This window comes from Chlorocebus sabaeus, chromosome 22, assembly GCF_047675955.1.
Source record: "Chlorocebus sabaeus isolate Y175 chromosome 22, mChlSab1.0.hap1, whole genome shotgun sequence".
NCBI lineage: Eukaryota > Metazoa > Chordata > Mammalia > Primates > Cercopithecidae > Chlorocebus > Chlorocebus sabaeus.
Window position 1 is genome coordinate 49,784,903 of NC_132925.1, and position 22,588 is coordinate 49,807,490.

General features: G+C 47.4%; 1 protein-coding gene across 1 annotated transcript in view; it reads right to left on the bottom strand.

The window, feature by feature from the left end:
• Positions 1-20,783: 20,783 nt before the first annotated feature.
• Positions 20,784-22,588, bottom strand: part of C22H3orf20 (chromosome 22 C3orf20 homolog) — an 82,838-nt gene continuing 81,033 nt past the window's right edge. Inside the window, exon 16 of the mRNA XM_007985331.3 lies at positions 20,784-22,211. Coding sequence (XP_007983522.1) covers positions 22,127-22,211 — 85 coding nt within the window. The 3' untranslated portion in view covers positions 20,784-22,126. The remainder of the gene's footprint in view (positions 22,212-22,588) is intronic.

Genomic DNA, 22,588 nt, shown 5'->3' on the forward strand with positions numbered 1-22,588 from the left:
CAGCTTCAGTCCAGCCTCAACTCTCCTCCCAGCATGAGGCCCTTGTGTTTTGGAAAATCAACCGGCATCACACCAGACTGAAAATATCTCAAAATATCGCTTGCGACTTCCTCCTGCTCCCTGAGGCCCCGCCTGGGCGGGCAGCAACCTTTCCCTTGCTGTTGATTTTCAAGAAAGGCTCTTCCATCGTTGGGATGCAGGGAATTTCCAGTATTTTTCTTCCTCTGGCTTTTTTTTTCTTTTTTCTTTTTTCTTTTTGGCCTTCAGAGGCCCACATTGTGTTGTCCTGACGCAGCTCCAGGCAATGTTTTGCCCCAAAGGCCTGGGCTGGGTCAGGGAGATTTGGACCAGCAGCCCTGGCTCCTTGGGCGCAGGAACAATACCTCCATAATTCACTGAAAGCTCCCCTCGGATGACTTTTTCCTGTTGCTGATTGTCTCCAAGTTCCAGACCTGCACAAACTACTTTTTCCCGAAGCTAAATTTAAAAAGGCCAGACCCTGGAAACAGTGCACTAAGCTGCCTTCACCGTAGGGGCAAAGGTGTGGAGGCTGGATGGAAGTAGAGCCCTGAAGCCCTGCTTCCCTGCCAGCCCTGACACGCATACACAGGTGGCTGCAGAACCGTCTTCATTTTAACTTCTCAAACTGCCCTTAGAGCCCCTTGGGCCACAGCCGCAGAATGTGGACTTCGGAAAAGTTGCTAGATCTGTAGAGGTCAGAGAGGCTACAGCTGAGAAGACTTAAGGACTCACAGGTGCTGTCCCAGAGCTGGGGAACAGGCAGGTCTGGAGGTCCACAGGGTGGTGCCGGATCCCACTGCAGGGTGGATTCAAAGGGCAGGAGATTCCGCTCAGGCGGGGCGGAGCAGGGAGAGCACAGGCATCGAGGGGAACAGCTGAGCCCCTGGTCGCTGGACGGTGCAGACACAGGTGGCATGCCTCCCCACCGGGGAAGTAGTCAAGGGCTGACAGTGCCAGGTAAGGGTCAGGTGCCAAGAGGGCCCTTCTCGGTTCTTGCATTTGTGGCCACCCCGGGCCGGCAAGGAGGGCTGGCCCTTCTGCACCAGCCATCTCAGAGGTTCTGGCAGCCTTGCCCCTCTGCCCATATTGGCCTAGCCTGTGACTTTTGACAAGTCACAGTGTGGAGTGAAATCCTCTGGGCTTAACTTCTAGCTTTGCCACTGACTTGCTGTGTGACCTTCCAGAAGCCTTTTGCTTCTCTCTGCCTCAATGTCCCCATCTTCAAAATGGGAATAATAAGAAGCACTTACATCTTAGGGCTGTTATGAGGTGTAAGCAAGTTAATACTTATAAAGTGTTTATATATACATATATATACACATACATATATATATATATATATAGAGAGAGAGAGAGAGAGAGAGAGAGAGAGAGAGACACGGAGTCTCGCTCTGTCACCCAGGCTGGAGTTCAGTGGTATGACCTTGGCTCACTGCAACCTCCGCCTCCCAGGTTCAAGTGATTCTTCTGCCTCAGCCTCCTGAGTAGCTGGGATTACAGGCGTGCGCCACCACACCCAGCTAATTTTTGTATTTTTAGTAGAGACGGGGTTTCTCCATGTTGGTCAGGCTGGTCTCAAACTCCTGACCTCAGGTGATCCACCCACCTCAGCCTCCCGAAGTTCTGGGATTACAGGCATGAGCCACTCACTGCGCCCGGCCCTTTAAAGTGTTGAGAACAGTGTCTGGCACCGAGTAAACAGGATTTAGAATTATCATTATTATTATTACTTTTTGAGACAGAGTCTCGCTCTGTCGCCCAGGCTGGAGTGCAGTGGCCGGATCTCAGCTCACTGCAAGCTCCGCCTCCCGGGTTTACGGAATTCTCCTGCCTCAGCCTCCAGAGTAGCTGGGACTACAGGCGCCCGCCACCTCACCCAGCTAGTTTTTTGTATTTTTTTTTAGTAGAGACGGGGTTTCACCGTGTTAGCCAGGATGGTTTCGATCTCCTGACCTCGTGATCCGCCCGTCTCGGCCTCCCCATGTGCTGGGATTACAGGCTTGAGCCATCGCACCCGGCCTAGAATTATCATTATTATTGAAGGATTCCAAGGAGGGCTTTCCCTCTTCATAAGTCGAAATGGCGGCTTTTTGTGTTACACATTGCCTTTTCTGGGGTCAAATTTAAGCCTTCCCCTGGGAAGGAGGAGTAAATCCCCAAGGTCTGGGGACTTGACTTGCTCCCTAATAGGCTGGGCCTGTGGCAGGGACAGCCACTGGACACATGGTTGAGTCACACGTTTGGGAAGGGGCATAGCCCCGAGGCCCTCTTCCCTCCACTCATCCCCTGCTTCTCCAGCCCACGCCTTCCCAGGCACTGGCATGGAGCGTGGGAACTCAGCCCACCCGGGATCCCTGTCATCCTACCATCCTGGGTCAGCCACCGGTTTGCCAGGTGACCTCAGCCTGTCTCGTCATCTGTTTCCTCACATTCCAGGGCTGCTGAGAGGGACAGAGGACATGGTGCACAGAGCTGGGGGCCGGGCCATGGTAACTCCCAGGGGACAGAGGACACAACTTGCTGCTGTTCCTAAGCCCGAGTACCCTGGTGCAAGGTGAGAAGGCAGTGAGTGCATCCAGACCCTGCAAATGGGACGGGTCTGGCCAGTGCAGAGACGCCCCCCAGTGGACTGGAGGTGTCAGAAGCACTGACCACATGCGGCAAAAGAAGAATCCTCAGAACCTGGCTAAGGATGGAACAAAGGTTGGATCCCAGACTTGTTCCCACATCCCAGACGACAAGGGAGAGGGGAGCGAAATATCACAGAGAGTGAGAACAGACACAGCAAGCACCCTGAAATGAAAGGAGCACACCTGCCAAACCTCAGCACCCCTGGAAACGTGTTTATTCAGGGCCATTTCCCACATGCCAGAGATATATACATCATCTTAAGGATGTTTGCCACATCTTATTTGTTGAATATCTTTCACTAAATCCATCCACATTTTCAACTTAGGTGTATTTAAAAAGGAAACTTCCAGTTACTGACCTGCTTTGCCATAAATATAAGGTCACTGTAAAATGGACAGACAGGGCATAAAGCTACATTGTTAAATTCTAGCCACATACTGTTGCCTACCCGAGGCTGTGAGCTTGAGACCTGCTCTGCCTTAGTTAAAAGGGGAAAATGGACCAGTTTGGCCAACATGGTGAGACCCTGCCCTGTCTCTACCAAAAAAAAGAAAGTTATCTGGGCGTGGTGGCACACTTGTGGTTTCAGCTACTCGGGAGGTTGAGGTGGGAGGATGGCTTGAGCCTGGGAGTTTGAGGCTGCATTGAGCTATGATTGTGCCACTGCACTCCAGCCTGGACAAGAGAGCAAGAACCTGTCTCAAAAACAAACAAACAAAAAATACAAAAACAAAAAACCGAAAAGGGAAATTGGCAAGCATCAAAGAGCTGTTAAAGTCGGTGTGGCAGCCACCTGAGATTCCTTGATGACGTGGGAGGTTGGGAACAGAATGGGAAGGAATATCTTTCTCACTCTGTTCCTTTGTGTTTCCACCTAAAGTAAAGCAGTTTATGCTTGAAAATACTAACAAGGTGAGGCCGGGTGCAGTGGTAAATGCCTATAATTCCAGCACTTTGGGAGGCCGAGGCAGGAGGATCACTTGAGGTCAGGAGTTCGAAACCAGCCTGAACAACACAGTGAAACCCTGTCTCTAGTAAAAATAAAAAAAGTATCTGGGCGTGGTGGCACATGCCTGTAATCGCAGTTACTTGGGAAGCTGAGGCACAAGAATCGCTTGAACCTGTGAGGCAGAAGCTACATTGAGCCAAGATCGTGCCACCATACTCCAGCCTGGGTGACAGAAAACGACTGTCACAAACAAACAAACAAAAGAAAACACTAATGAGGTGAGCATTCCTGCCATCCTTTGAGAGTCTCCTCCTGCCTGTCTCCATATGCCCCAGGCCGGCCTGCAGAAGAGTCCTGGATCTCAGGCTGGGGCATCCTAGGATGTGGGCCACAGCCCAGCTCTCAGGGGTGTGCGTCATTTCCATTACCTCCTTTACAGCATACAGCCCCTCCAGGATGTTCCCCTTCCCCAGCAGTCTCCTCCCTGAGCCCAGAGGTCTTGGCCCTGCCTCTTGCATCTGCAAAGGTGACGTGTTGGTTGGGGACCTGCAGAAGGTGGCACCAGCCCTCTCCACCAGGCCATGCCGAGTGGGCAGCTCTAATGAGCGCAAAGAGCCCAGTCCCCAGTCCTCCTCCTGAGCCTGCTCCTTCACAGTCTCTCCCACTCAGGAGAAGCAGCCCCATCTTTCCAAAACACTGACGTCATTCCTGCCTCCTCTCTCTCTCTTGCCCCAAATCTATCTGTTAGGACACCCTATTGCCTTGATCTTCAAGACACATCCACACTCTCCCTGCCTCCATCTTGCCCCCCAGACAGACAGTTCTTTCTGGCAGTCAGAAGGACTCTGCTGAAAGCAGGAGGTCCCTCTTCTGTTCAGCCCCCTCCACGGCTCCCACCTCAATCGGGGAAAAACCCAAAGTCCTTCCGGTGCTCCCCACACACTATTCTGTGTGATGCTATAGTGGTGGACAGGTCATACATTTGTCCAAACCCCTAGAATGTGCAACAGCAAAAGTGAGCCTTTATGTAGACTATGGTCTTTGGGTGGTAATCATGTGCCAGTGTAGATCCATTGATTGTAACAAATGTACCACTCTAGTGGGGAGGCCGACAGTGGGGGAGGCTACGTTGGGGGTGGTGCCAAGGGTACCTGGGAACTCTCTGTACCTTATACTCAATTTTGCTGTGAATCTAAAACCACTCCCAAAAATAAAGTCTAGTTTTATTTTTTAAATGGAGAGAATGAGAGTCCCTTCCACTTGGAGCTCATGTCGGGCTGGAATGACAGTATGTGTGGACAGCCCTTAGTGCTGGGTCTGAAAGAAGAGCTCATTAATGTAGAGACCAAAGGGACCACAAGGAGGGGACCTCTGATGGAGTCATCAGAGACTCCTCCCCTTCTTTTGCCTTTAACCCAGTTTTTCCAGATAAGGAAACAGGCCCAGAGGAGGCATGACACCATCCAGGACACATGGCACAGGGAACAGATGGTAGCAGCTATTGTTTTTGGTTGCCCAGTAAGCTTTCCCTTGGGCCTTCTCTTGGTAACAAACCCTGATGCCCTACATGTGGTAGGCATGTCACCCAGCCTGGTCAATCACAGTTCTCTCTCCCCGGGGCAACAGTGACTGGTTTGAGGAGTAGCCAATCTGAGCCTTCCCCGAGACTGGCCTGCAGATGCTGGGAGCCTCACTCCTTTCAAAGGAGAAGCTAGCTGCCACTGCTGTGGCCACAGCCAGGCTACGGGAGTCTGCAGAGGTGGGAAGAGATAAAGGCCAGGAAAGAGCCCCGGCCCCCTCATTGCAGATAGGCCAATGCCACCCCTGCCGCCACTTCCAGAGAGCAGTGATGCCCCTTGGAAGAAGCCTCTGCAGGCTCTATCTGCCCCACCTCAGCCCAGCCCAGCCCATCTCACCACCTCCCTGGCCACATCTAGGACACGGTCCCAGGCAACCTGCTCAGTTGTCTCTGGCTTTGGGTTCCCTGGCCTCACTTTCCCCATCTGTGAAAGGGAGAGCTATTAGCACACATTACAGGGATTAAGGAGGGCAGTGGCTGTAAATGTGCCTGCTTTGGGTCTCAGTGCTAGTGGATGTTGAGTGTGGGCTGGACCAAGGATGCTCAGAATGCTTCCCCTTCCGTTCTCCTTCCCATACCTAGAAAAGCCTGTCAGCCCATCTGCTCTGAGAGTTTACCCAGGGGCTTTGCCCGCTGGCTGGAGCCGCCTCCATATTGTTCTGCCCTGTGACCAGTTGCCTCTTGCTTCAATATCCTAACTGGCCATTCCCATGACACCCACAGACTGAGAACCACGGCAAGCTTTTATTTATTTTCTTGTTTCCCAGGGGAAAACATTTAGACTGGCAAGATTAACCCGCCACATAAAGAACCATTAAATCTTGGAAAGTGGAAGAAGGAACTAGGAATCCACTGCCACCTTCATCTCACTGGTGGGGAAGCTGAGGCCTACGGGACTGCTTCACCTTGGCCAGGCACTTGCCTGCTTGGAGCCTCTGTTTCTTTTCTGCATTTGTAGAGGAAGCTCCATGACCCTTTCCAGGAGGCAGCTAGAAGGAGTAGAGAGGGTGAAGGTTCGCCTGCCAGATGGGAGAGTTGACAGCTAAGCTCAGCTGCTCGCTCACTGGGGGGCCTCTGACAACTTCCTGGGCTTCCCCAAGCCAATTTCCTCATCTGAAAAATGGGAGTGATTAAATTGGCTAATCTCAGGGGAAGAACTGTGCCCAGTGCCTGACGAGGCACGTGTCTGTCTACTAAATACATAGTAGCTATTATTACTGGCTTGTTAGAGATGACAAGAGCAGGTATTCCAGGAATTCCAACATGTTTCTAGGTGACAGATGTGCAAGCAGTTAAGAATGTGCACTCTGGAGCTGAACAGCCTGGGTTCCAGTCCTCACCCTGCCACTGCCTAGCTGTGTGATCTTCTCTCTATGCTTCAACTGAATTATCTGTCAATGGTAAGAGAATTGACCCCATAGGGTTGTTTTCAACACAGCACACAATCACCCATTTAAAGTGTACAATTCAGTGGTCACAGATAATGTACAGTTCTGTGAATCACCACAGTCAATTTCAGAACATTTTCATTACCCCAAAAAGAAACCCCACATGCTCTGGCAGTCACATTCCACCCCTTCTCCACTGACCAGTCAGCCACTCATCTAGATTGTTTCTATAGATTTGCCTATTCTGGCCATTTCACACAAATGGAATCACTCAAGGCCAGGCACAATGGCTCACTCCTGTAATCCCAGCACTTTAGGAGGCCCAGGCTGGGGGATCACCTGAAGTCAGGCGTTAATATGGTGAAACTGTCTCTGCTGAAAATACAAAAAATTAGCTGGTGGTGTGCACCTGTAGTCCCAGCTGCTCAGGAAGCTGAGGCAGGAGAATTGAACCCAGGAGGTAGAGGTTGCAGTGAGCCGGGATTGTACCACCGCACTCCAGCCTGGGTGACAGAGCTAGACTGTCTCAAAAAACAAAAACAAAAACAAACCACCACCACCACAACAACAAATGGAAACATTCAACAAATGGCCTTTCAAGATTGCCTTCTTCCAGTTAACAAAATGTTTTCCAGGTTCATCCACGTTATAGTATGTATCAGTACTTCATTCCTGTTTGCTAGAGAATAATATTCCCCTGCTATAGATTTACCAAAATTTGCTTAGCCATTAGTGTACAAGGTTTTGTGTGGATATGTTTTCATTTCTGTTGAGTGGAATTCAGCAATTCCTCTGGTATCTCTATGTTTAACTGCCTGAGGAACTGCCAGGCTGGTTTCCAAAGTGGGTGCCGCATTGTCATTCCCTCCAACAATGGATGAGGGTTCCAGTTTCCCCACATCCTCACCAACACTGGTTGTTGTTTGTCTTTTGGTGTCTTTTGGGGATAGCCATCCTAGTGGGTATGAAGTGGTGTTGCATTGTGGTTTTGACTGGTATTTCCCTAACGGCTAATGATATCAAATGTCTTCTCATATATTTATTGGGCATTTATATATCTTTGGAGAAATGTCTATTCAGGATTTATCCATTTCTTAATTGGGGTGTTTGTCATGTCCACTTTTATTAAACCACCTTCTGTGTGATACACAACTACTGTGTGCTGGGCACTGTGTCATAGTCACATTGCATCCTCGCCAATATGCTGAAAGATAGATGTTAGTGTCCATATGATACAGATGAGGAAACTGGGGCTGACAGAGAGAAAGTGACTTATCCAAGATTGCTCTGCTTTGTAGGGCAGGACTAGAACCTGAAAGCTTGCATTTGCATCAGAGAGACTGACAGTGCACAACTGAACAAAACCAGGTAGCAATAGGCCCCAAGAGGGAAATAAAATAGGTGACCTGCTGGCAGGAGTCTGGGGGATGGAAATGGACAACACTAGCAGGGAGGGCAGGGGCCCCTCTGAGGAGCCGAGACTGACTGATGGTAAGTTGCTGACCATGTGGAGATCCAGCAAACAAGCCTTCCAGGCAGTGGGAGTGGCCATGCCAAGGCCCTGAGGTTGGGGTGGATCTCGGCATGCCTGAAGGACAGAAAGAAGGACACCACCATGGAGAGGGAAGGCTGCGGGGTGGCGTGGAGAGTAGAGGGAGGAAGGTGGGCTCGTGTGTATTTTGGCTGCTCATAGAACAGCCAGGGTTCACTGGCCCAGTGAGGATTGCTAAGGGCTGCCAGGCAGCTGTGGGGCATGGAGTCCCGGATCAGACCCTGCTCTACCATGGACAGGGTGTAAGGTCATGGACGAGGCCTCTCCCCACTCCCAGCTTCTGCTTCCCATTTGAAAATGGACTGCTGGGTGTGGGAGGCACCGAGGTGCACATCACATAAGGCAAAGCAGGTCAGCTCAGCGCTTGCCCCATGTAGGTGGAAGATAAGCGCGATGATTTCCTCACCTGCACAATCAGGGAGGGGTAGGCTCTGCCTTCCATTTCACCATCAAACGGCCAAGGCCTGGTGTGTAGTAGCTGCTCATTAAAACACAGCTGACCGAATAACCAGCAATGATAAGGATTCCTGTGAAGATACTTGTGTGAGCAGCGAGGAAAGCCAGTGGGTGGTGTGTACTGCAGAGGGCTGTGCACAAGCAGATCAGCCTCTGGGAACTCTCACTTTTCCGTTTCCTCTCAGGCCCCTCCCTTTTAATTTGTTAAGAGCAACCTCCCTGCCCAAGGCTGTACCCTGAATTCTTGCCATAAGCCGGTTCCGTACCCAGTCCTCAAATCCAGTGGCTTTCAAGCTTTCCTGACTACTTTCTTGAGGAAGAAATACATTTTGCACAGTGAAGACAAAAGAAAGCACCCACTCCCGGTGTTTCCATGTTCCCTGAACTCCACTCCTGAACCACTCCTTCACTTCTCACAATAACCCATGTTGTGCTGTTTTCCCCCCATGGACAGATGAGGAAACTGAGGCCTGGAGAGTTAAACAACACGCCTGGGGTCATGTGACTGGGCAGGTGGGCTCTCCAGGGCTTGCATTTTTTGTTTTGCATTTTTGAGGCAGAGTCTCCTCCGTTTTGCAGGCTGGAGTGCAGTGGCGTGATCTTGGCTCATTGCAACCTCTGCCTCCCAGGTTCAAGTGATTCTCCCACCTCAGCCTCCCAAGTAGCTGGGATTACAGGTGCAAGACACCGCGCCCGGCCTGGGGCTTGCGTTTTTAACCACTGTACTCATGGGTGACTGAAATAAAGCCTGTGCTTTATTATATGCAAGGCATATTTTCTATTCCAGCTGTCTCTTTCAAAATGCGCATTGCAACCCACTCCACGGATTTTGCAATTCACTACTGGGTCACAGGCTGCAGTTGGAAACATCCTGTCCATACCCAGGGCAGGATACGCCGAGAAGCAGAATACCAAGGGCATACCAACTGGGCACCTCCTACCTCCTGCTCCCCACCTCCCAGAGCCAGGACCCCTCCCTGTTGTCCTTGCCTCCAACCCCGCAGGGCCAACAGCCAAAACAATCGATCCACTGTCTTTCTCACTTATGAGCTGACAGCCTCGGGGCAGCTCACGGGTCCCCAGCAGTCCCTAGACCTGGGGAAGGGAGAAAGAGGCAGGAGGGGAGGGTCCAGGCCCACCCAATCTCCTTCCTGGAAGGGGAAAGTCATTATGATGCAGCTGGCAAGAGCTGGATGGGCTTTCATTTCCCAAGGCCTGAGCTGGGGGCCAGAGGAGATTGCTCACAGATAGGGAGATGCTGCTGCTGGGGCTGATGCTTTATTCCTGCTCCTGCTCCTGCTCCTTGGCAGACAGCCAAGCTCCTTAACCCTTGAGGGAGCTGCAGACTGGAAGCAGCCTACAGCAGGATGGGCTCTGCTGGAGTGGAGGCTGGCATTATGGAAGGCAGGGGGAGCTCCTTAATAATTTTATTAAGCTCCTTAATAATTTTATTTATTTTATTTTATTTTTTTTGAGACGGAGTCTCGCTCTGTCACCCAGGCTGGGGTGCAGTGGCCGGATCTCAGCTCACTGCAAGCTCCGCCTCCCGGGTTTATGCCATTCTCCTGCCTCAGCCTCTTGAGTAGCTGAGACTACAGGCGCCCACCACCTCGCCCGGCTAGTTTTTTGTATTTTTTAGTAGAGACGGGGTTTCACCATGTTAGCCAGGATGGTCTCGATCTCTTGACCTCGGATCTGCCCGTCTCGGCCTCCCAAAGTGCTGGGATTACAGGCTTGAGCCACCGCGCCATTTTATTAATGGTTATTCTCACTTAGGTTTACTGAGCATGAGTGAAATCCTTTCTCTGTATTATCATATTTAACCCACCCAATATCCCTGAGAAGTTGCTTATTGGGATCATCCCATTTTATAGATAAGGAAGTGGCAGTCCAGAGACCAAAGTTGCTTGCCCATAGCCTCAAGGTCAGGGTGGGGGGCAGTGCAGGGAGAAACAGGTGTTATTAATATTTATTGAAGGGGTAAATATTTGAGAGTTCTGGGTGAGGGGTGCTGGGGGTTTCAGCAACCTGCAGCCACGGATCTATTCTGGATCTTTGTGGCCTAGGAAGACATTCCAGGCCCTATGCAAAGGGGCCCCATCCTCTCAGGCATGCTCTGTCTTTTTTCTGTGTCAGTCCATTCCTGGCACCTAATGCCACTGTTTTTTATCCATCGTCTGTGTGTTTTAAGAACCCTGTGTCGCTGTGCCTGCAACCTGGTCTGCTGCTTTTCACTATGAGAAACCAGCTTTATAGGTTGCACTTGCATCTGGCATCTTGCTGAATCCGTGTTAGTTCTAATAGTTTGTCTATTGATTCTGTTGGTTTTTCTAGGTAGATGATTAAATTATCTTCAAATACTGACAATTTTATCTTTTGCTCTTACATCCTTGTACCTGTTTCAATTTCTTTCTGTAGAATGTTGAAGAGTCTAATATATTTTGGACAGTGGTGTTGAAGTAGTATCCTTGTCTTTTTACAGGGAAGATTAAAACATTTAAAGTGTCTCCATTGCTGGGCGCAGTGGCTCATGACTGTAATCCTAGCACTTTGGGAGGCCAAGGCGGGTGGATCACCTGAGGTGAGGAGTTCGAGACCAGCCTGGCCAACATGCTGAAACCCCGTCTCTACTAAAAATACAATTAGTCAGGCATGGTGGCAAGCGCCTGTTATCCCAACTATTTGGGAGGCTAGGGCAGGAGAATCGCTTGAACTCAGGAGGCAGAGGTTGCAGTGAGCCGAGAATGTGCCAATTGCACTCCAGCCTGGGAAACAAGAGTGAAACTCTGTCTCAAAAAATAATAATAATAATAATAAAATAAAATAAAGTGTCTCCATTAAGGAAAATATTTGTTGTGGGTTTTTCTTATATAAACTTCACTAGGTTAAGAAAGTGACCTTCTATTTCCAGCTTGCTAGACTTTATCTAATAAATTTTGTTCACCAGTGGAGATAGAATTTGATTTTTCTTATTTAATCTATTAATACGGCAAATTATATTGATTTATTTTCTGATGTTGAACTGTCTTTGCATTGCTAGGATAAACCTTACCTGACATAATGTATTATTAAAAAAAATAAATATACCATTGGATTCAGTTAGCTAATCTTTTTTTTAGAATGTTTGTACCTACATTCATCAGTGAAATAAGCAATGAGATTTTCATCTTCTCTTCTTTGTATTGACCTTATCTGATTTTGAGGTACACTAGGCTCAGAAACAACCCAATTGCTCATCTGTAGTAGAATGGATAAATATATTGTGGTATAACTGTACAGTGAAATTCTATAAACCAATGCGATTGAATGAACTTCAATCACATACAACACAGATGAATTTCATAAACATAATGAATAAAAAGAACCCAGACACAAAAGAGTGCGCAGTATGTGATGCCATTTGAATAAAATTTAAAAACAGGCAAAACTAACCTATGGGGAAGGCAGGTGGTATTTGCTCTGGATTCTGGTCATGCGCTGTGTTCGTCTGTTTTTACACTGCTGTAAAGAAACACCTGAGACTGGGTAATTTATGAAGGAAAGAGGTTTAATTGGCTCACCGTTCTACAGGCTGATGCCGGCATCTGTATGCTGCCAAAAAGCATGGTGCTGTACGGTGCCAGCATCTGCTCAGCGTCTGCGGAGTCCTCAGGAAGCTCTTACATATGGCAGAAGGTGAAGGGGGACCAGGCACTTTGCATGGCGAAAGCGGGAGCAAGAGAGAGTGGGTTGGGGGGGCAGTACCACGCTTTACAACAACCAGATCTCACGAGAACTCACTGTCTTGAGAACAACACTAAGCTATGAGGGATCCCCCACCATGACCCAAACACCTTCCACCAGACCCCACCTCCAACACTGGGGACTACAATTCAACATGAGATTTAGGCAGGGACAAATATCCAAACTATATCATAGGGGTATGTTTACCTTGAGAAATTCATTCAGATGGAGCTTAACCACTGTTTACTTTTCTATGTTTATGTTGTACTTTGACAAAACTTACATAAAAAACAGCTTTATAAAATAAAATTTGCTATTTTTAGGAAGAGCTTATAAAAGACATGCATAAACAACTTTCTTTCTTTTTTCTTTTTTTTCTTTTTTCTTTTGAGACAGGGTCTGGCTCTATCTTCCTGGCTGGAGTGCAGTGGCATGATCTCAGCTCACTGCAACCTCTGCCTCCCAGGCTCAAGTCATCCTCTCTGCTCAGCCTCTGGAGTAGCTGGGATTACAGGCCACCATGCCCAGTTAATTTCTGTATATTTTGCAGAGACAGGGTTTCACCATGTTGGTCAGGCTGATCTTGAACTCCTGAGCTCAAGTGATCCACCTGCCTCGGCCTCCCAAAGCGTTGGGATTACAGCCGTGAGCCACATGAGCTATTTTAAACTCACCTGTAAAATCATATGGACCTGGGTTTTGGGTGTGCGTGTGTGCACATGCTCATGCATAAGACTGACCACTGTTTCAATTTATTTACAATTCCAGGTCTTTTCCAGTTTTCAATTTCTTTTTGCAACTATACTGGTGTTTTTTAAAGAAATGTATCAATTTTACATTAAGGAGGTAATTGATATACCAATCAAACCCAAAAATATCAGTGGCTTAACACAATGAAGTTTATTTCCCGCTTTTGACATTGTTCATTGTGGGCTGGGGAAGGGCTCTGAGAGCCAGAACTCTCCCATCTCGTGGGAGCACTAGGAGCCCAGAGTCCTCCACTGGCACTTCTATATCCAGCATTCTTCCCTGCCGAGAGCATGGGGGCACTGCGGGGTTAGCTTTTACAGGCTGGGCCTGGAGGTGGTGAATTTACCTGCCACCCACATTTCATTAGCCAGAACTTAGGCGCCCGGCTGCAGATGAATCCATGGGAGAATGGGAAGTGTAACCGGGCTGTGTGCCCAGAAGGAAGGGAAATCATTTGGGAATACATGGCAGGCTTTGCGCCGGGTTTCAACTAGGTTTTCACATTTATTGTTGTCTGATTGTTCATAATAATATTTTTAAAAAGATCTTTATTTCCCTTTTTTCTCCAAGCTGTTATATATCTTTCTGGGGGTCCATCTTATTAATTCATTCAAAGGACTAGTTTTGGGGTTTGTTCGTCTTCACCATTTCATTAATGTCTGCATGTCTTTCTTATTTTTAACCTTATTTTGGCTAAAAAAAAATAGTCAAGTAATAATAATAAAGGTACTTAAAGCTCTACATTTTCTTCCAAATACTGTTTTAGCTGTGTGCCACAAATTCTGACCTTGTAGCATTTTCACTATCATTCAAATCTAAATATTTCTGAATTTCCTTTAGGATTTCAATTTTAACCAAAGACCTAGAGTGTTAAGACATTTTTGCTATAGTCTCTAACTTCATTGCATCCTACTTGGAGAATATAATCTGTAAATTTCTTTAGATTGAATAAGGTTTCCTTTATGATCTAATACATGGTATATCTTTTACAAAGTTCCACAGGCGTCAAAAAAGAATGTGGGTTCTCTATATTTTAGGTAGATTCGCATACATGCAGTCAAGCTCATTGATAGCATTATACAGATCTTTGATATCTCTGCTTATTTTTTGTCTGCTTTATTAATTTCTGGAATGGTATTTTTAAATATTCACTTCATTAGCTGGGTGCAGTGGTGTGTGCCCATAGTCCTACCTACACAGGAGGCTAAGCTGGGAGGATCACCTAAACCCAGGAGTTGAAGACCAGCCTGGGTGATATAGTAAGACCCTACCTATCTCTTAAAAAAAAAAACTCACTTTAAGTTGGTTATATATTTTTTATCCTGATGTATTTGGAAACTGCATACATCCTGGTGCATTTTCATTCTTGTTCTATTGTTTCTCTTATCCCTATATATCATCTTTCTCTATCCTCTATATTTTTGGTTTAAATTATATTTTGTCAGATATTAGGATTGCTATCCTAGCTTTTTAGGTTCATATTTGCCTGGTATATATTTCTACTCCTGTATCTTCAATATTTATGTGTCTTTCTATTTTGACTGTCTCAAGTAGACAACATAGAGTCAGATCTTGTATTTTTAAACCTAATCTGAGAATCCCTACACTTTAAACATTTTAACAGCTTTATTGAGAGATAATTCACATACCACATAGTTCGCCCATTTAAAATGTAAAATTCAGTGATTTTTAATATATTTACCAAGTTGTGCAACCATCACCATTAACTAATTTTAGAATATTTTCATAATGCCAAAAGAAATTCTATATCCATTAAAAATCACTCCCTGTTTCTCCTGCCCTCCAGTCCTAGGCAACTACTACTCCAGTTTCTGATTTTATAAATTTGCCTATTCTGTGTATTTCATATAAATGGAATCATATAATACGTGATCTTTTGTGACTGTTTTCTTTGACTTAGCATAATATTTTCAAGGTTCACCCATGTTGTAACATGAATCAAAACTGTATTCTTTTTACCACTGAATAACATTCTACTTTATGGATATACCATAATTTATTCATCTATTCATCAACTGATGGACATTTGAGTTGTTTCCCCTTTATGGCTATTGTGAATAATGCTTCAGTGAACATTCATGTACAAGTTTTTGTATATGAAAGCCTCTATTTTTTGATTGGGAAGTTTAACCCATTTACATTTATTATGCTAACCTTACATTGAGACTTGTTTTTGGTATTACTTTTTTACCCTTTTTTTTTTTTTCCTCTTCACTTGTTTCCCTTGGACAAACAGAGTATTCCTGAGCAGTCGAAAAGTTATATATTCTATTTTGGTCTTATGGTGGGTGCCATTAAGACCAATTTTATACCTGTTTATTCCTATTGACGCTTATGCTTATCAGTGTCTACTTTTCCCCTAAACAAGCTAAATACTTTTTCACACTGCCATGTCTCTTTAGTATCTCTACTCCTAACCCTACAGTTTAGAGTACTTTGCCTTCAACTCTTTAAAGATATTACATTCTTCCCACTTCTAGCATTGCTATGAAAAATCTGATGTCAGCCTGATGCTTGTTTCTTTGTAGGTGGTCTGCTTCTCTCTGGTATCTTTTAGAGATTTTTTTTTTCTCCGATTTCACTATAATATGTCCATGTATAGGTTTTTCCTTAACTCTTCTGTTTGGCACTCTGATTAATTTTAACCTAAAGTATTTCATTTTTCATAATTATGGCATATTATCTCCATTATTTTTTCAAATAATAGTTCCTTCTCTACACTTTTATTTTTATACCCTCCAGGACCCTTATCATCTGGGTTTTGGTACTTTATTTTTTTCTCCACATCTTTCAGTGTTATATATATTTGAGATGGGGGTTTTGCTCTTTTACCCAGGCTGGAGTGTACTGGTGTGATTACAGCTCACCGCAGCCTTGACCTCTCAGGCTCAAGCAATCCCCCCACCTCAGCCTCCCAAGTAGCTGGGACCACAGGTACACCACCACACCTGGTTAATTTTTAAATTTTTTGTAGAGACAGGGTCTCCCTCTGTTGGCCAGGTTTGTTTTATATTATATATATAGTTAACCTTTCCTGATTCTGGGAGAGTCCTATAGTATAGTGTTCTAACCTATTAACTGGCTCTTCAGCTTTTGTCTTATATGTATGATATTCCTTATCAGCTGCTCTGCTTATGTGTTTTGGGGAAGAATGAAAAGCCAAGTCCCAATCCATGTTAGAGACGGTAAACGAATGAGCCCCTTTACCCCAGAACCTCTGTTCCTCACTCAGATTTATTGTCACTCCACTAGGCAAATTCCCTGGCTAGAGTATGACTTTAAAAATCCCTGGGGGAGGCTGGGCACAGTGGCTCAAGCCTGTAATCCCAGCACTTTGGGGGGCCAAGAAGGGCGGATCACAAGGTCAGGAGATCGAGACCATCCTGGCTAACACAGTGAAACCCCGTCTCTACTAAAAAATACAAAAAATTAGCCAGGCGAGTTGGCGGGCACCTGTATGTAGTCCCAGCTACTCTGGAGGCTGAGGCAGGAGAATAGCGTAAACCTGGGAGGCGGAGCTTGCAGTGAGCTGAGATCCGGCCACTGCACTCCAGCCTGGGCAACAGAGCGAGACTCCGTCTCAAAAAAAAAAAAAAAATCCCTGGGGGAAGCAGCACCCGCCATCAGAGAGGGCCTCTCATGGCCTTGTAATCAGTAGTTTGGAGGGGAAAAGCTGGAGCATTTATTTATTTATTTATTTATTGAGAAGGAGTTTCACTCTTGTTGTCCAGGCTGGAGTGTAGTGGTGCGATCTTGGCTCACTGCAATCTCCTGGGTTCAAGTGATTCTCCCGCTTCAGCCTCCTGAGTAGCTGGGATTACAGGCACATGCCACCACACCTGGTTAAGTTTTTTGTATTTTTAGTTGAGTCGGGGTTTTAGCATGTTGGCCAGACTGGTCTTGAACTCCTGACCTCAGGTGAATCGTCTGCCTAGGCATCCCAAAGTACTGGGATTACAGGTGTGAGCCACCACATCCGGCCAAGATGGAGCTTTTAAATGGTCAAAGGCACCTGGTTATCATCATCTGCTTTTGTCAACACCTTAATGGCAAAACCTTTGCCCTCCTTCAGTATTAACCCTGCATTTGCACCAGTGGCCTGGGCTGCCACTGTTGCTACAGTAAAGAGGCAGGTGACTGCCCCAAGGCTCGGCTGAGGAAAGGCTGGGCAGAGCTGGGGAAGATTTCACACAGTTCTCTTCCACTGCACCCATCTCCTGTCCTCCTCAGGCTGCAGCCACCCACATTTCCCCCTGCAACCAAACCAGTTTTAGACACGTTTAGCTTTCCAGGTTTTTCTTAAAGGGTTTAGTTCCTGGTGTCCACACTTGCTTCACAGTTTCTCCGGGGCAGGGAAGGAGCCAGTAGTTCAGGTCGGCTTGCCAGGTGGGTGAAAACCAGGCTGCCCTCAGTGGGTGTTTATATCTTGCAGAACAGATGTCCTGCTGGTTCTAGCTCTGGCCCTATTGATCTGTGGACACAACGGTTCTTGGGGAAATTTCTTACTATGGTTTTTGGGGTTCAGCCTAAAAATCCGATCTTATTTCAATAGAAGATTGCTGAAAACTGCCTATGATTTCACTTTCCCAGTCTCAGGCCCTGGGACAGACATGCAGAGGTGAGGGACAGTGACTGAGCCTCTCTCAGGCTTTGGGTGCAGGCTGAGCCAGCCCAGGCCCTCCAGCCACTCCTCACAGAATGGGTCTGCCACCTGCTCCTTACCCTGGGCCTTCCCCCTGCTCTTATAAGATGCGTGACTAATAAGAAACCATCAAATGCTCTTCCAAAGTACTTTTAACATTTTACATTCCCACCAGCAATGTATGGGAGTTCTCGCTGCTGCACATACTTTCCATTACTTGGCATTTTCAGTTCAAAAAATATTTTTTTAGCCATTCTAATAGGTTTCTAGTAGTATCTCATTTGTGGTTTTAATTTGCATTTCCCTAAAGACTGATGACATTGAACATCTTGTTTTAGATAGATGGTTTTTTAAAAAAACCATCTATATATCTACTTTTGCAAAATGTATGTTCAAATATTTACTCCTTTAAAAAAAAAAAACAGGGCTTTCTTCTTGAGTTGTAAGAGGTCTTTATTCCAGAAATTTATATTTTTCTCCCAGTTTGTGGTGCACCTTTATATTTTCTTAAAAGTGTTTTTAGAGGAGCAGAAGTTTTTAAGGTGAAGTCCAATCCATTTTACTTTTCACTATTTTTTTTTCTTACTGTCCTAGGAAATCTTTGTTTTAAAATCACAAATATTTCCTTATGTTTTCCTCTAGAAGTGTAATTTTAGCTCTTAAGTACAGGTCTATGATCCATTTTGAATTAATTATTGTGAGTGGTATGAAGTAAAGATTGATGGCTGGGCGTGGTGCCTCAGGCCTATAATCCCAGCGCCGAGACAGACGGATCACGAGGTCAGGAGATCGAGACCATCCTGGTTAACACGGTGAAACCCCATCTCTACTAAAAAAATACAAAAAAACTAGCCGGGCGAGGTGGCGGGCGCCTGTAGTCCCAGCTACTAGGGAGGCTGAGGCAGGAGAATGGCGTCAACCCGGGAGGCGGAGCTTGCAGTGAGCTGAGATCCGGCCACTGCGCTCCAGCCTGGGCGACAGAGCAAGACTCCGTCTCAAAAAAAAAAAAAGATTGATTTAATTTTTCCCATACAACCGTCTGGTTGTTCCAGCACCATTCCTTGAAAAGACCACCTTGTCACTTACGTTGATGAGACAAATGCTTACCACCTGGTTTCCCCTCCTTCCTCTTGTTTTTTAGTCCCCGAAGATTTTCCCTATGACCTTGTGAGTTCCCATATGCAATTAAAGGGGTATTTAATTTATGTTATCCAGTATTTCTATGTGTTTTGTAACAAGATGGTGTTTTCAGGCCATTTAGTGCACAGTGTTGCTGGAGACAGAAGCCTTGCCCTTCTTTCCCTCCTCTAGGCCCTGGGTACACCTCCACAGGGAGGGGTGGGAGGAGACCTTGCCCGCTGCTGCCGTGTGCTGACTACCGCCGTCCTTCCTCTGGGCCTCAGTCTCCTTTTTTATAAAGTGAGGGTGAGGTGGGAGATCAGCAGGACTTGTTTTCCAAGCCTTGGTGACTGCTCTGCTGATGGAAGCAGATTGTAACAAGAACAACAAAAAAGCCGGCCCAAACCAGCTAGGACCATGATGGCGATGAAAGCAACCTCTAGTTGCTGTTGTTGCTCATTATATCCTAATTATAATACATTTGCATAGGACACTCACAAGTGCCAGGATAGTTTATGAATGATGCCATAGCAACACCCTGAACGTTACCTTATATGATTCCTGGAACTCCCTGCCCCTTTTCCAGAAAGTTCACAAATAACCCACCACTTATTTAGCATATAATTAAGAGTGGGTATAAACTAGCCCTGCTCTGTCTATGGAGCAGCCATTTTGCTGTAGCTGTTGCTGTAATAAACTTGCTTTCTTTCACTGTGGGCTGCTTCCTAAGCAAAGCCAAAAACTATCCTGAGTTGAGCCCCAATTTTGGGGTTCACCTGCAGATCAAGGGATCAGACACCATGATCCCTGGGTTTCCTCCTTGTGCTAGTTTTTCTTGGATGCCTGAGCAAGAAGGGATTCTCAGTAATCAGGGGAGACCCTGCTCCCATTTCCCAGAGGCCATGTGCTGCTGACCATTCCATGTCTCCCTGACAGGCTGATAACCTGGGAGGTGAGTAATGGGATGCCAGCTACTCAGACACAGGTCACACACAGCAACGCCTCCTCACAAAACCTGCCCTGTAGGTTTTAGCTCTAGCTGCACCCTCACTTCCTCCAAGGAGTCTTCCTAAAAACTGAGTCTTGGCTAGAGGAAAGAGCTACGCCGTGGATGGAAGAGACGGGAAGGTAGTTGGTAGAGGCTGCCTGCAAAGACTGGGGGTGAGGCAGCAGCAGATGTGCCAGTGTTTGCCCTAGAGTATCCATGTGCATTGGGCCACAGCTTTTTCCTTAGAAAGCCTTGGATCTCCCTATAGCCAAAACACCAACAGAAGGAAGCCTGAAGAGTCCAAAAACAGTTTATGGCTCAGTTCTCAGTTAATTGAGCACCTTTCCATCGTGCCTGGTTTGTTGGGGGCATCTTTGAGGGGTGAAGCCTTATCCTACTCTCCTGGGGTTTCCATGGAGAGAGGTTTCCCCTTTTCTCCCTCTTCCCTAAGGTGCATTTGATTCTGCAGCCCTGGACATTCGCTGGGCCTGTTCCACCAATGGGAGGCGTCCTGCCCATGAGCAGCTCAGTTTTGCCCCTTTCAGTGTGGTGAGCACCGTGGGCAGGGCCAGGGCCTGCCCTTCAGAGGCAGGTCTGTGTGCACAGTGCACGTGGCTGTTGATGGGCACATGCAGACTGCTTGGCATATCCACACAAGCACACCTGAGCACACTGCCCACACGGCAGGTCTAGGGTGGCAGGGGAGAGGCTTTGCTTCAGGCCCTTCATGCGCCAAGGTCTCCATTCCAGCCTTTACCAAGGTCTTGCGTTAGGGGCTGGAAGGTGCCAGCCTGCAAGGACAGAGGTGGAACTTCTTTCCCTTGCCCTCCAATCCTTATCTGTCCTTGTGCTCAGAAGGGGAGGAGGGGAGAGTTGTTAGAGTCCCTGGAACCTGTGATAAACATCAAGGTCCTTCAATATCAAAGATACAAGCTTACGAATATTGCAAGTCATTTCAAATTCATTTCTAGAAGAACAAGTGTATAATTCAAAAACCATTTTTGAATGATACAAAGGATAAACATTAAAGCTTGAAAAATTCAGATTAAAAAAGCTTATATTACAGAGGAAACATAAGCATTTCTAAGTGCAACATCTCACTAAATGCTGCCTGCAGCTCAAGGCCTGAACTCTGCTCTGGGCTAGGAGAACAAGGCTGACCTTCTGGAGTCCTCAGCTGCTCCCGGAAAGGGCTCCGGTGAACCCAGACAAGATAGCCCAGAGCTGTGGGCCTAGAGCAGGGGTTCTCTCTGTCCCTCACAGGCACCCTCAGGGGCATGGGGAAACTTAGCACCCCAGAGGGGGTACTGTCTTGGGCCCTTTGCTGCTGGTAGGGATTTCTAAGGCCTGTGGCTCAGGGAAGAAGCCCAAAATGCACCAAATGGCACTGTGGCTGGGCTCAGTGGGGATGTTGGCCCCCAGGAGGCCACAGGGCTCTGGCTTTCAGGGCGTCACTGAAGGGTCCCTAGGGGTGAGCACTCTGTCATTCAGTCTCCCAGCCTGCACCATTCCCATCTTCCTCAGATCCCCCCTCAGTGATTTCTTCCCCGTCACCCTCTTCACTCCCTCCTCACTCCACACTTGCTTCTTCCTGCCCCCTCCCTTCTTACTTGTTCCCCTCTCCCTCCCCTCCGCTCCTTACTTGTTCCCCTCCCCACTCCCCTTTCCTTGTTCCCCTCCCCTTCCTCCTCCCTCCTTGTTTATTCGTCCTACTCTTCCTCTCTCCTTCTCCCTCCTCCATCTTCTTTCTTACCCTCTCCCTTGCCCGCTCACTTGTGTCTTCCTCTGTCTCCTTGCTCCTCCTCTCATTTCTCCCTTTGTCTCTTCTTCCCTGTCTCTGGCCTTTCTCTCTGCCTCTTCACTGTTCTCTTCTTGCTGTGTTTTCCACCTAGGCTATAGACTGAGCCTCCCCCACCCAGGAAGGGTAGGAGACCCAGTTCAGTCCCATCTGAGCATCCCGGGCGTTACTGGGTCACCTACCCTGGAGCTACCCCTTGGAGGGAAACATTTCTTTCCTTGAGCGTGGGAGGGCCTCAGCTGACTTAACTGGCCGCAGAGGAAGCTCTATATTGGGGAAACCGAGTTTCCAAAGACTTGACCTGGAACAAGTCTGTTGGGGGCCTCACAGCAGACAGACTGAGCTGGGTCTGTCCTTCCCCAGAGCCTCACCCCGATGCTGGAGGTCCGCTGGTTTATTACAGAGGCTTGGAGGACAGGGTGGGAGACCGGGGAGGCAGGGCTGGGCTGGCAGGAAGCCCCAGCACCCCGGTCCGGGGCCTGGCTTACTTGGCTGCCGCCAGGATGGCACTACTTCTTGGAGGCCTGCTTCTTCCCGCTGGTTACCTTGCTGTTCCTCCTGAGAGGATGTAGCTCCACTTCAGGCTCTCTTGCCCTAAAGATCAAAATAGAGAAAGCGACTGCTGAGGGCTGGGCGGGGGAAGGGCTGTTCTTCACAGTGCCCAGAGCCCAGGCCTGATAGGGCCAGGAGGGACAAAGCCCTCTCCCTTGCACAGGTGAGGCTGTCTGGGTGCTGCTCCAACCAGAGGGTCCCGGTGGCACCTGTGACCTTTCTACATGCTCCTAATTTTGCTTTTCTATCTTCATGAGAAATATGTGATCTCCACGCCATGCTGAATGCGTGATTCATTTCATGGTTACCAGCACCAGTAGTCAGGGACTTTTAACAGGTGCAGCAAGTTTCTTGCAAAGAGACAGCAGGGCCGTCTCCACCCTTCTCAGACTAATAGGTCTGGGCTGTGGGGTTTTCCT